General features: G+C 35.7%; 1 protein-coding gene across 16 annotated transcripts in view; it reads right to left on the bottom strand.

The window, feature by feature from the left end:
- UTRN (utrophin) overlaps window positions 1-15507 on the bottom strand; it is a 533664-nt gene that overhangs the window by 46907 nt on the left and 471250 nt on the right. For all 16 annotated transcript variants that reach the window (XM_021072273.1, XM_021072283.1, XM_021072259.1 and 13 more), the window contains 4 exons: window positions 10687-10772; window positions 5815-5972; window positions 2000-2166; window positions 1035-1146 (listed from right to left, as the gene is read on the bottom strand). In XM_021072273.1, the coding sequence (XP_020927932.1) occupies window positions 1035-1146; window positions 2000-2166; window positions 5815-5972; window positions 10687-10772 (523 nt within the window). The remainder of the gene's footprint in view (window positions 1-1034; window positions 1147-1999; window positions 2167-5814; window positions 5973-10686; window positions 10773-15507) is intronic.

The raw sequence follows: 15507 nt of genomic DNA on the forward strand, positions 1-15507 counted from the left end.
TGGAAATGTAATCTACGTAATATACGGAAAAAGCTATTTTCACAAAGATATTTATAAGAATGGTGCTTATAATATCAGAAAACTGAAACTAAGCCAAATGTCCAAATTTAACAGAATGGTTAGATAAATTATAGCAATTCACTCAATTAAAATACATTCTAAAACTAGGAAAAATTATACTGTGTAACAACATGGGGGAACACTTAACTACAAAACATGTTCAGTGCAAAAAAGCAGGATCAAAATGACAATACGAAAACAGTAAAATCTTAACAAAATTAGAGATATTGATTAGAAGAATATCGCTGGATAGTTTATTCAGGAGGTAGATTTATGGATTTTTTTAACTTTCTCCAATTTTCTACATTTTTATTAATGTAAATATAATATTTAATTATGTAAACATATTACATATGTATAAAGGAAACATAATTTCTCATCACATAGTATCATTTTCAATGTAGCTCAGTGTGAGTTCTTAAATGAGTCTGCTACCAAAAAAGTTAAGTTTATTATTTTTTTTGTCTTTTTAGGGCCGCACCTGCAGCATATGGAGGATCCCAGGCTAGGGGTCAAATTGGAGCTGTAGCTGCTGATCTACATCACAGCCACAGCAACTCGGGCTCCGAGCCATGTCTGTGACCTACACCACACCTCACAGCAATGCCGGATCTTTAACTCACTGAACGAGGCCAGGGATTGAACCTGTGTTCTCATGGATACTAGTCAGATTCATTTCCTCTGAGCCATGACGGGAACTCCAAAAAAAGTTAAGTTTAAAATCAAAACACAGATGTATATCAAATTTAATAAATTAATTTTCCTGAAAAAGGATAATTATTCTGTGTTAATACATTCAACATAGATGTATTTGCTTGAAAGAAAACAAGACAACAAAAAATATATGGTTAAGGGACCTTGAAAGAGATTTTTTTTCCAGATAAAGTTAATTCTTAATAAACAATAATTTTAGACATTAGTTAATTCAAGAGCAACATATTTAAAAAAAAAATGAGCATTGGCTCAGTACTCACAGGGATACAATATTCCACCATTGGGTAATGTAATTTGTGACCTTTTGCTGTTCGACCAGAAAAAAAGCAACTCTGGCAGACATCATAGTTAAAATGCTTTAGGCTTCTATACCTAGAGAGAAAAAAGAAAAGTCATTGGCTCAAATGCTTATTATTTAGTCCAAGACACTCATTTGTGGTAAGGAATTTCATTCATTCAAATCACCATGAAACTAAAAGTTAGATTGGCCACAAATGTGGAATTTGCTTCTCTGAGTTCCAAATTAGGACAAATGGAATCTTAAATTTCACAAAGGAAACCGCCTTCCAAGTGAAAAAAAAGAAAGCAAATTTTTGGAGATAAAGTCTCTAAAACATATTCATCTGCTTCAACACAATAAGACAAATATCCACGTCAGAAGATTTCCCGTAATGTTTCGATGTGAATGCAAATGACAGAAGAGAGAGTCATGTTTATTAGCCTGATACATCAAAATTTAAAATATCACTTATACCAACAATAAAAAAAAAATCTCAAAATTCCCTGACAAAGGCTCCATACGTGAAAGTTGGTTTATTTACTTCACCCCAAACTTGGCAGAAGTAACAGGAAGTAATCTGAGTTCTCAGAGTTTCAATGTTACCTCCTGCTTATTAAGTTTGATCCCAGAGGACTTAGAACATCACCAAATTCCACCGAGTCATATATAGACACAATGAGTCATACAATTATCATACACGAACATTTCTGTGATCTTTGTAAAAAGATTCAGAAGTGTCTCTAGTGCTGGAGTAAAATAGTAAAAGTAACAATAAAATAAAATAAGCTTCAGGCATTGGCTCTTCAAGGGAATGCCATTTTCTGATAGATGGAATGGGCTAGTGCCCCATTTCTTGGAATAAATGGAAGGAATGATGGATCTACACTGAAGCTACACCAACAGAACAGAAAATAGCCTGCTATCACTGGTAGTAGATCATCCTACCTGAATCCAACAATCGGACATTCTTTACAGATGTTGCATTTGGCCTGATGTTTTGCGGTCTCTGCTGCTGCCACTCGATGCAGAACTGGCAGCCAAACCATGGACTGTGGTTCCAGACGCATCCAATCTATAAACTCTTTCACACTTATTTCTGGCTTATTGTTATTCTGGTGAAGAGACAAATATGTTAAAGGTAAAGAAAATGTCTTCATTCAAACTGCAGCAAGTGTCGTTTCAAAAATTTTCCAAAAATCTGTACAGAGTTAAAAGGGAAGTTATATAAAACAAGAAAAAAATAAAAAATAAAAAAATAAAAATAAAAATAAATAAATAAAAGGAAAGTTATATAACTCTTTCCAGGTCAGTTAAATCACAACATATGTAAGATTCTTGGAGGAAAAAGAAAGTTCTAGAATTTTTTTTCCCTTTCTCGGCTGCACCCGCAGCATATGAAAGTTCCCAGGCCAGGGACCGAATCTGAGTTGGAGCTGTGACCTATGCCCCAGCCACAGCAAAGCTGGATCCTTAACCCACGTCGCAGGAGCCAGGATTGAACCAGAGATGTGAGATCATGAACCCACTGTGCCACAGCGGGAACTCGTAAATTCTAGAATACTTTAAAAAGAAAAAAAGCAGAAACCGTCACAGAGGAAGAAGGAGAAAAAAATCCCAATACCTTAATAGCCTCAGATTAAAAAAACAAAACACATACAATTCTAGGTACCCTTCACATGGATACTTTAATCCTATAAAACACATTCATCTAAGGTAGTTAAACATTTGTGAAAGACTACCTAATAACATCTCAGACTTGAAAGGCCATTATCAATGCTAAATAAAACCTGTTATCTCTGTGTCCTGCTCCATTCCTGTTTACAACATCACACCAGGAGCACACGACTATGAATGTAACTGCGCAGGATTTCCAAATTTATCATGATAAATTGTCTGAAATGTCTTGTTCTCTCTTTAAACCCTTATACTACATAATTTTCATATGTGCAAAGTTAAATTTGTACCAACATCCTCCTCCGGATGTTGTCAAGGTCATTCTATGAGCCAGCACATATGAGAATAATATTTAGCATTTTTATTTGGTATTTTTTTGTATCTCTAAAACAAGAAAAAGGGCCATTATAAAATGTAATAATCCATAGCATCAATTCTTCTTAAAGAGATAGTGTGAGCATTTTTTTTCCTCAGCAGTGATAAATCACTGAAGATGCCTTGGCAAAGCATCTGCAGGCTTGTACTTTATGCATATGTATAACATCAGTAGTAACCTTTCTAAAATGTTTTGCAATGTACAGTAAGCATCAAAAAGAAACTAAAGTGCTTTTCCAGTTTCACATTAGTAAGTTAGATCAGTACAAAACTCTGTACATCATTCTCCTTAGGTACACATGTTCTTGAAGATTGCAATTTTAATAACATCTTTAATTTGTATTATTTAAAAAAAATCTTGCCTATAAGGAAACCAGGGCATTTTTATTCATTTATTTAGCAAGTATTTAATTATTTATTTATTTATTTATTTTTTGCTTTTAGTGCCACACTCGAGGCATATGGAGGTTCCCAGGCTAGGGGTCTAATCAGAGCTATAGCTTTCGGCCACAGCCACAGCCATAGCCACAGCAAGGCAGGATCTGAGCTGCATCTGTGACCTATATACCACAGCTCACGACAATGCCACTGAGTGAGGCCAGGAATCGAACCCGCAACCTCATGGTTCCTAGCTGGATTCATTTCCTCTGTGCCACGACGGGACCTCCGCAAATATTTACTAAGTAGCTATGATGTTCGAGGCATTGTACATAGGAATAAACGTTAAAAAGAAACAGTCCTTGTTCATGGAGCTTAGGTTAATATAAAAGAAAAACCAGTAAACAAGTAATTATATAATTCAGTATGTAATTATAAATCATAATGAGCATTCTATGAAGGAGACTATAGTAGGGACATTTAACCTCATCTGAAGGGGTCAGAGAAGGATTTTCAAAGGATGTGAGATTTAAGGGAAGATTTAAAGGATGGATAAGGATCAGTGATGAGAAGGAGTTTGTGGATGGCAGGTAAATTCCAAGGCACTAGGGCAGAAATGAAGGAACTAAAAGAGCACGGCTGGAAAGCACAGAGCAAAGGGCCAGGAGGCAGGACCAAAGTCATAGCAAAAGCAGGTCCAAGTCATAGCACTCTAACGGCCTATTTGGAAGATTTGAGGTTTTATCCATTGAGGAACAGTACGTCTCCTTGAGGGAGTTGCTATTCCTGGAATCAAACGTGCCTTGACAAGAACATAAAATGGGAAAAAGAAAGTCTATTCAGCAAGCATTGCTGGGAAACCTGGACAGCAGCATGCAAAGCAATGAAACTAGAACACACCCTCACACCATGCACAAAAATAAACTCAAAATGGCTGAAAGACTTAAATGTATGACAGGACACCATCAAACTCCTAGAAGAAAACATAGGCAAAACACTCTCTGACATCAACATCATGATATTTTCTCAGGTCAGTCTCCCAAAGCAATAGAAATTAGAGCAAAAATAAACCCATGGGACCTCATCAAACTGAAAAGCTTTTGCACAGCAAAGGAAACCCAAAAGAAACCAAAAAGACAACTTACAGAATGGGAGAAAATAGTTTCAAATGATGCAACGGACAAGGGCTTAATCTCTAGAATATATAAGCAACTTATATAACCCAACAGCAAAAAAGCCAATCAATCAATGGAAAAATGGGCAAAAGACCTGAATAGACATTTCTCCAAGGAAGATATACAGATGGCCAACAAACACATGAAAAAATGCTCAACATCGTTGATTATAAGAGAAATGCAAATCAAAACTACCATGAGATACCACCTCACACCAGTCAGAATGCCCATCATTAATAAATCCACAAATAACAAATGCTGGAGGGGTTGTGGAGAAAAGGGAACCCTCCTGCACTGCTGGTGGGAATGTAAACTGGTACAGCCACTATGGAGAACAGTTTGGAGATACCTTAGAAATCTATACATAGAACTTCCATATGACCCCACAATCCCACTCTTGGGCATCTATCCGGACAAAACTCTACTTAAAAGAGACACATGCACCTGCATGTTCATTGCAGCCCTATTCACAATAGCCAGGACATGGAAACAACCCAAATGTCCATCGACAGATGATTGGATTAGGAAGATGTGGTGTATATATACACAATGGAATACTACTCAGCCATAAAAAAGAATGACATAATGCCATTTGCAGCAACATGGATGGAACTAGAGAATCTCATACTGAGTGAAATGAGCCAGAAAGACAAAGGCAAATACCATATGACATCACTTATAACTGGAATCTAATATCCAGCACAAATGAACATCTCCACAGAAAAGAAAATCATGGACTTGGAGAAGAGACTTGTGGCTGCCTGATGGGAGGGGGAGGAAGTGGGAGGGATCGGGAGCTTGGGCTTATCAGACACAATTTAGAATAGATTTACAAGGAGATCCTGCTGAGTAGCATTGAGAACTATGTCTAGATACTCATATTGCAACAGAAGAAAGGGTGGGGAAAAAATGTAATTGTAATGTATACATGTAAGGATAACTTGATCCCCTTGCTATACAGTGGGAAAATAAAAAAAATAAAAAAACAAAAACAAAAACCAAAAAACCGTGCCTTGAGCAACAGAATACAAACTACCTAGGATGGTACCCAGCATCTTCCAACACCTGGTTCCAGTCCAAGTCCCCTGTTCCATTTCTCAGGACATCCTCAGTCGTATTCCCCACACATCCTACACACCAGTCATCCTTCATGTTTACCTGCTGGAAGCAGCTGCGAACACTGGGTTCAATATTGCTGCCCCCAAAAGCTGCTACTTCCCCCAGCTGCCGAGGGATCTGGATGGCATCGTGAAGTAACAGGCCGAGTTGTCTCTGGTCACACATTTCCGTGGGCCCTGCCACTTCCTTAAAGAGATCTGCAAGGAGGAGAGGCAAGAGATTGATGTCCACCTGCCTAAACTAGTCTTTCAAGTAAAATATACCTTTGGTTATATAAACGATGTAGATTTAAAAAAACATATTAGTCTCCTGAATCTGAACAAACTTAGTATTCTGCATGCCTGTGATCAGGAACTTGATGATTACATGTTTCCTAAAACAATCTACCGTTGTCTGTCAATACAAACATATAAACAGACCAATAAACACAAATTTCCTTTTTAAAGGGTACAGTGTACGCATGTAGGATCATTCAATGGTCTCAATAAGATTTCCCTTCTTATCAAAAAAGAAGACAGCTAAAACAAAGCTTTCTTTATGACTCATCAAAGGAATGAAGAGAGCTTAAGTAGCAAATCTTTACATTTTAAAAGACTTGTTTATCAACTTTTTGTGTTCACTTCTAAATTCAATATTCATTAGACATTTTAATTTCTTTTAAAGATTGCTATACTCAAATCTCTCTGCGTAAGAAACATTAACAGTACCAGGAGATGTCTTTGACTCTTAGGGGTTTTTTTTTTAGGCCCAATCAGTCTCTCATTTTTGACTATAAAAAATATTTTTGTTTTATTTCATGGAATAAAATACATTAATACAAACATAAAGGACTTAAGGAAAACTCATGCATATTTTTACATAGTTCTTCGGATTTTCTATTCATAAAAGCAGATTTTTTAAAAAATTTTTATTGATTCAGTAAAACAAAAACTCTTTTCTTCTTTCCAATATTGGCTTGTCTTCTATTCATCACTTACAATATTCTGAAGATTAAAATTAATACCATATTTTCAGCAACAAAGTCAACACATTTAAAGAAATTACTTTTGGAGTAGGGAGAAGTTTCATGTAAAAATAATCCACTTCATTATAGAAAGAAACTTTTTGTTAAAAAAAAATGTCGAGTTCTAAAATTTCAAAAATCACACACATTTTAAATGGTTCTCATGTGAAGTTTCCACGAACAGAAGAAAGGAGAGTAAATATGTATTGGATCTTAAAAACCATTTTCAAATAGTACCTGACAAATGAATATCAGATCAAAATGTATTATTCCCTTTTTTTAAAAAAAGCAATAAGGCTAGACCTAACACTGTCGACAGTAAATTTTCAAACAACTAAACCAAGCTCCGTGATATTGACACAGCAATTATAATGAAATATGACTTTAATTATAAGCATACATAGGGAAAGCAAATTCAATTAAGATAAATTTAATTTTTATTATCATTTGTTAACTTAGATTTGGCTAGAGTTCTACTTGTTTCTTTTCATTTGTTAAAAATAAGACTATCCTAGCCAGAAATATTTATCCAGGATTCTTATTATGATGCTTGTTGTAAACTCATTCTTCAGAAGCACCCTTTTAAATGAATACAGAATTGATGCATATGTATAACAATAATCCATAGAGAGAAGTGCACATTTTTCAGCACGATCAATCATGCCCAACTTTCCTCTTTGGAGAAAGATAGCTACACTACTATGCCTCAAGTAAGGTAAATCTCACACAAAACATAAAAGATCCCTTAACATTTGGACGTATTTCTGAATTCTTATGGAAGTTCACATTTTGATGTTATAGCCAGATACAAAAAGGAGTGTCAGGGTGTGAGGATGGGTTAGAGCAAGGTCCAACCTGAAACCCATGTTCTAGAACTACATCCAATCTCTTGGGATAGAACCTGATGGAAGGTAATATGAGAGAAAGAATGTATACACATGTTGGACTGAGTCACTTTGCTGTACAGCAGAAATTGGCACAACACTGTAAATCAACTATAATTTCAAGAGAGAAAGACAGAAGGAAAGAAAGGAAAAAAGGGAAAAAGAAAGGCGCTCCCATCGTGGCACAGCAAAAACGAATCCGACTAGGAACCGTGAAGTTTCGGGTTCGATCCCTGGCCTCGCCCAGTGGGTTAAGGACCTGGCATTGCCATGAGCTGTGGTGTAAGTCACAGACTCGACTCGGATCTGGTGTTGCTGTGACTGTGGCGTGGCCAGCAGCTGTAGCTCTGATTAGACCCCTCACCTAGCCTGGGAACCTCCAAATGCCACCGGTGTGGCCCTTAAAAAAAAAAAAAAAAAAAGAGAGAGAGAGAGAGAGAGAGAATGGAAGAAAGAAAAGAAAACCCAAGTTCCAATAAATCAGCACAGAAGAAATGCAAAAAGCCATTCAAAAAGGATCTTTGTACATGTGGTTTTTGATGAGGCAAGGAAACCACTGAGCTATAAGTAGGAAGGCTAATCAAGGGACATTCTCAGGAAGGCAGGAAGAGAGAAGAGGCATGGAGTAGAGGCACTGACCATGGCAAAATCAATGTTCGTATGGATACCCACTGCCCCAGAAGAGCACCTCTGCCATTGCATTTGGAGAGCAAACTGTCCTGAATATTAATTCCAACAAAGAAAATAATAATGAGGAAGTATTCTGACATCACTGGGGTAATCAAAACTGGAATCAGAGTTGCTAAGGACCTCAAAGGAAACAAATGAAACCAAACCCCATAATATTTCTAGAGCCTCAGTACTCTCAGGAAAGATTTAAAGATTTCAACCCCAAAGAGTCCTTATTCAAGTAAGTACTGTAAGGCATACTTCAAGGATTAAATGAAATATCAAAAATTTTCAATGCAGGTCTTCTGCTTGCCCTGCCATAATCTAAAAGTTTCACGTTGAATTATAAAGAGTGTTAGGTTTCCTGACATTTGTAGAAAAAGCATCCTTTGTAGTGCTAGTGTATGAGTAGCTGTATGCCAAAATCCTCTTCTCATTTGAAAGATTATACAGTTCAGAAATGCATGTGAAGATACATGCATAGATAAAAGCCATTTTTCCCCCCATATATTGTGTAGAATCTGGTTTTTTGCTCATGTATAGATAAGTGATAATCCGTTTGAAAAAGAAAAGGAGGAGGAATCACTGATCTAGAAAAACAGATCACCCTTGCATTGCTGATAAACTCTGAAGATGGGTTTGCATTCTTTTCAAAATAAGTTGAGCATCAGGACGTAATTGCTACTTTCAGAGAACCCTAAATTCTTTGAGGAACACATGAGAACCCCAACTCACAGATGATAAAGTCCTTTTCTAATCTGATACACTGATGCTCTCATGAACTTGTTTCCCCCACCCACTATAGAAATAACTTTTTTAGCTTTGAAAATGACATCTCTGGACAGTGACGATGCTGGAGATGATTTAAATTCTGGATAAAGAGGCCATCAAATAAAAGCCTGTGCAGACCTTTTCTTCTGCATGGTTTACTAGGTTCTGTACTCCATCAAGGTATCTCCTCTCCTGATCCTACAATCAGCTTTTGGTTTCATACAAATCCCCCTCTCTCTTCACTGACATTCTTGTCAAACTGTGTAAGAAAAACAGGCCATCATGGTCTAGTCCTGGAATTTGAAATCAAGTCACCTCACAGCCAACCCAGAAAATAAATGTCTTTTAAAATGCATGTATGTTTATAGAAAAATGCAAAACTTAACAAAATTTATAGGACCACTGATCAAATATTCTCCTGTTTTGGGTGTTATCTCCCCAGTTATGAAATAGCCCTCCCCCTCTCCCTCAAAGGTATGGTTATATCTGTACAGAATCACAGGGGATTATGCACAGCAGGAAGTTACCCACATTCTATGTATAAAATTAAATTTAAAAATTCACAGTAACTAAGGGTGTGGATACATAGCAGCAATGGCTACCATTTATTCAACAACTGCTATTTCTAGGTACTTTTCATATATGGTCTCTAATTGCTTTCAAAGCAAGAATTACTAGCTTCATTCTTGAGCTGAAGAAACATCACTCAATTTCAGCTTCCTGGAATGGGAAATGGGAGTGAAATTACCTCTTGGCTGTCCATATTCAATGGATCATGTAACCTGCCCAAAGTCACCCAGCCACAAAGTGGTAAAGCTGAGATCTGCAGGCAGGTCTCCCTGGTTCCTGAGTCTGTCCCTTTCCAAATGCCAAGATAGTCTTCATTAACTGAGAGGAGTTAACGAAGTATACCACTGATTGATTTGGTGAATAAAAACAAATATAACAAAATAGAAAATATTTTATCCCTTTTTCTTTTCTCGCACTTTAAAATATAATTATTTGTCCTACCGGGACTGTAATAGTTCCAGACCATCCTGATTTTCTTTCTAGCACTGGAAGTACACAAGATTCTTGCGTGAAATATAAGGGTTCTGGTCCATCTTAACTGTTTGTTTGTTTGTTTAAAGCATTAGAAGTATACAGAAATAGAAAAGGCTTGGGCTTTGGAGTCAGAAATATCTATGACCCTAATTCTAGCCCCATGATTTACTGTTTCTAAAGCCTTGACTATATTTTTAACCTATTCCAACAACTAGTTTTTTTTTTTTTCAGCTAAGAAAGGAAATCACAATGCCTATATTATGGGGCAATTATTCTAAAAAGTAAATGAGATATAATCTGTAGTTGGTTCTCACTCCATCAAGGTACCTCACCTCTTATCCTACAGTAAGCTTTTCATTTCACACAAATCCACATCACTTTGCACTGACACCTTTTGTCTAGCCTGGTACATTTATAGATAAGGTTAAGAAATTGGGAACTATTATTACTAGTAAATCATATAAAGTTAAGTCTCCAATAAACTGCTATTATAATTATTATCACTTAAAACATTATTGGTATAGGAAAGGTGTTACATACATCTGTATTTTTCTTCTAAGAGACCTTTGGAGAGAGAGATCAATCCAATCTTCAGACTCTGTACTCTTATTTTCCCAGTCCGACCCCTGAAATGACAAGAATCTCAATGTGTTAGATGCATTTAAAACTGTATACAGTATGCTAATTATTTCTGAATATCTATTTTCTTGAGGGTAAACCATAAAAAAGTGCATCTTAAAGATGCCGCTTTTCTACTCATTTTTATTAAGTAATATTAAACCCATATTCATGACATATATTAATAGTATATTTGACCTAGTCTGGAAGAATATACAGCCTGAAGTCACTTTACACACCACATATGAACCAGGAAGAACAAATGAAGGGAAATCAAAAATGGTAATTATAAAGCTAAAAATATTTCATTTTTATAAACTATGAATTAAAGTCTGTAAATAATTACAAATGCAACATTAAAAATAGGTAGCTAGAGTTATAAATGATATGCATATGACAACATAGCAAGAAAAGCATAATGATAAATCTAAAAACAAATATAAGAAAACACACTGGAAAATTAACTATATATTGAGGGCTTATAGCTTGTTAAATACTTAAACCTTATTTTCTTCATTGATTTTGGTCTTTGTCTATGTGGTTTCTATAAATTATGACTGCAATTATAACAGTCAATGATCTTAAACACAGAGGTGTGCGATCTTCAAGTATCAAATTATAAGTAAATTCATTAATTAATCAAAATTAGGAAATAACTTCATTCTATGCCAATGAAAGACCATTTCATTTTCACTTATAAGCTGATCAGAAGAATAATTTTATCTTTAAAAGCATAAAGTTGTCTTTGTTCTATCTTTTATCAAAGAGTTACTGAGTTGTTTACCAAATATCACACTGTGCTAGATCCTGAGGATGAGAAAAGGGAAATGCAAAAGCCATAAAAATTAATAACACATGATCCTTGCTATGAAATAACACAGTCCAGAAAAAAATATAAAGTTTGCTATCTTTTTTACTACATATAAACAAGATCAGTTTTCAGTTTTGGTTTTTGTTAATTTTCTTATGATATGTTTTCAATAGGCTAGTACAACACATTCAGAAGCTATAACTAAATGTTTACAAAATTATAGGAGTACATAAAATTTAGTGATTTATGCTATTTAAAAACAAATATTTGTATCATGTAACTTTAATTTTAGTTAGTCTTATTGTCAAACTGTATTTAAGTCTGGCTCTAACTGGTATTTTCACTATTATTACTAATTGATATCTTTCCTTCTTAAATTATAAATACTCAAGTAAGTTTCTGTATACACACCATATATATAAAGTAGAAAATACATAAAAAAGGAAAACATGCTTAGGGATTAATAAAATGTATTTTCAAAATAGTCCCTTGATAACCTAGAGTTTATAACCTATACTGAATCATACTGAACAAATATATGGAACCTTTGCTGTGTATATTGTATACAACATCCAGAACTGACCTATGAAATAACCGATACCTACGTTTTAAAATAAATATAGCCATTACAAGAAGAAATCGAAAGTTTATATACTCATTCCAGTTTCTCATAATTATAGAAAGTTTCAAATTAACCTTAAAACTAAACTAGTTTCAAATTAACCTTAAACTGAGCCATGCTACAAAGTGTGTTTATACTTCGTATTTTTTAGGTGTTTCCTCAGTATGACACAAAAATAGACTGTGTCCATTTTCTTCCCTCCAAAAATCAGAAAATGTAATTCTCTGGACATAATCAGACAACAGATTTGCAGAAAAATAACAAAAGGCTATGTAAATGGACTCGTACATAAATGTGGCTCAGGACAAAATAATCCCTTAAGGGAATACAAGAGCAAACTGATACTTATTGGAAGATGACCTCCAGTCTATGGTGACAACACAAGAAAGGAACATCATCAGGAATACTATTAAAAACACCAATCATCCATTCATGGCACCATGAACAGCTATCAAGGCCAGCATTGTTCTGTACACCATAGGGACCAACAGAAAAGCATAAGATGTGATTCCTCCCCATGACTAGCTGGAGAAGTGATAGAAGAAAACGACTAATCCTTAGAAAAATATGAGGCCAATCTTTATGCATGGAAATCATCAAGTATAAGATAATTGTGGCTGACTAGTCATTAATGATTGGTGGTCAGGCTGAATAGTTACTAGTCTCACAGCATTTGATAGAGAAGTTATACCAAAATCAGACATTGAGAGCATGAGATGACTGGACTATCCCAACTAGGAGAAAGTAGATTATCATAGGAAAAACCCAGACAAGAGGACAGAAGAAGGGGTGTGTGTACAAGGAATAAGACTCATCAGGCTACATGCTTGATAAAGTTGACCAGGTTACGTGGAGCCAGATGATAGAGGACTCTGATGTAACTCAGATGATAGAGGACTCTTTGGTACCTCTGATGTAAGGTACCAAAATTTGAAAGAGAATAGGGAGGCAATGAAATTTATTAGTGAGTGACATAACCCAATATTTAAGTATTTGGGTCCCTGATAGTTTTCATAAGTAACTCCTAAAATTAATTCAACCAGAAAGTGCCTTATAAATAAAATTATATCTATTTTGGAAGAGTGGAGAAAATGACATAACACTGCATCAAATGAGGTTAATTTCTGCAGGGACAAAAATACTTAAACCAAGTAACCCAGACTACTGCTTTGAATCTTGATTTAAACACTTGATTTCCATTAAATTAAGAAGGAAGATTGTGGAATTAAGGCTTTTTAACCTGGGAAGATGAAGACTGAGTAAGGCTGTGAACTCATAAATGGAATCAATTTTATCTCTACAGTTTATAAAATCCTTTCTCTCTATATATTAGTCCACTTGCCCTTCACGATCACTTATGTATGAGAAGCAAAGCAGGTATTTTTATCTCAGTTTTTCAGACGAGAAATTGAGATGGCCAAAAGTTAAGGGGCTGCCAAGTTGCAAAGCAACCAGAACCAAAAATTTGGATTCTTGTCTTCTGCAACAGGAGAAAATAGACTTTTTCCAGAAAATTCAGAATATCAGGAGTTGGGTTCCTGTTAAAAGCTGAAAGAGGAGTTCCTGCTGTGGTGTAGTGGGTTAAGGACTTGGCATTGCTGCAGCTGTGGTGTTAAGTTGTGCTGTAGTTCGGATTCAATCCCTGGCCCAGGAACTTCATATGTCACAGGTACGGCCAAAAAAGGGGGGGTGGGGAAGCTGAAAGAAATAGTACAACTTAATATAACTTATAAAGAAACATTTTTCTTAGATATGGGCATTATAGTAGGGATAATCAAGTCAATATCAAAAAACCCGAATATTAGTTCCATATCTATGACTAATATGCAGTATGTGGCTGTGGAGAAATTGTCTTATCTCACTCGATCAGTTTCTCAATCAGGAAAATGAAGAGGGTAATGGAAGATCCTCAAAGCCCTTTCTTTAGCCTCTGGAATTCTATGATCTCCTGTATGTTTACCACGTGTTATTTTAAGAGCTGGTTGAATACATTTCGAGAGCTGAAAATACCAGGTCTAGCTGTAACATACTACACAAAGTAATGCAGTTAAAAACATACGGCTAAATGAATGGAAATGTTAGATCATGGTACCACTTCCAGGGTGAGAGATTTCTTAGGTGTACATAATGTCCTGGTACATTGGATGAAGTAGATCATAATCTCATCTGATTCTCCAAGGAAACTAACAACTTGAAAACAGTTAATAACTCTTGTTTAGATAAATGAATGCATCATAGTTGTTAGAGAAATTTAGGTAATCAACTCTGGCCATCTGAGATTACCATCATACGAGTTACTGTGTTTTTTCCTTGGGTTAATTCATGATATTCCTCTCCAAGATGGAAAACTCAACCGAATGGACATTGCTCCATTCCAGCATGGTCTCTGCTACATTTCTTTGGCATGGTAGGGGGATAAATCCTAAGAAAATGTTTTTTCCTTTATAAAGGAAAATTTCAAAAGACTGTTTTTTTAAATAGGAAACAATATCTCTGTGTAGCACTTCCCATGCATTCATATTTGATGATGGAAAGTGAAAATATGCCAATGTTTAACTCCCTGGAACATGAATCACAATGTTTCACATACTGCCTCCTTCCCAGTTAAGTGACACTATTCCCCTTTGGGTTGTCCAGTGGAAACAGTGTGTGTATGTGTTATGGGCTGAGTTATAGCCGCATAAAATTCATGTGTGGAAGTCTTAGCTTTCAGAATCTGAGAATGTAAGGAGAGAAAGTCTTTATATAGGTAATTAAAATGAAGTCATTAGGGTGGGCCAATATGACAGATGTTCTTATAGAACAGGGCATCAGGACACAGACAAACACAGAAGAAAAACTATGTGAGAACACAGGGAGAAGACAGCCATCTATAACCAAGAAGAAAGGCCTCAGAAGAAACCAACACTGCTGACATCTTGACTTTGGACTTGTACTGTCCAGGATTGTGAGAAATAAATTTCTAGATTTAGTTAAACAACTTTCTGTTGTTTAAGCCACCTGGTCTGTGGTACTTGGTCATGCAGCCCAAGCAGACTAACGTAGTGTGTTAGGGTCACAGATAATACTGAAGGAGAGTGATTTAACATCTTCTCCAATTCTTCCTTGAAATATGGCTCCACATGTACACCTTTACCATACTCCAAAGAGCTTAATGAAGTTCTCAACTAAGTATCCCATGAATTTAGTGTCCTTCCTGGGACAGAAAGTTAAGTTACAGGTTTTATAGTTAAAACGCCTAATTGAGCAGCTATTTTGGTGCATTTACTATAGGAAATGTCTCTTAGAGATTTCAAAAGTTGAAGATCAA

The sequence above is a fragment of the Sus scrofa genome, chromosome 1 (assembly GCF_000003025.6).
Source record: "Sus scrofa isolate TJ Tabasco breed Duroc chromosome 1, Sscrofa11.1, whole genome shotgun sequence".
NCBI classification, from domain to species: domain Eukaryota; kingdom Metazoa; phylum Chordata; class Mammalia; order Artiodactyla; family Suidae; genus Sus; species Sus scrofa.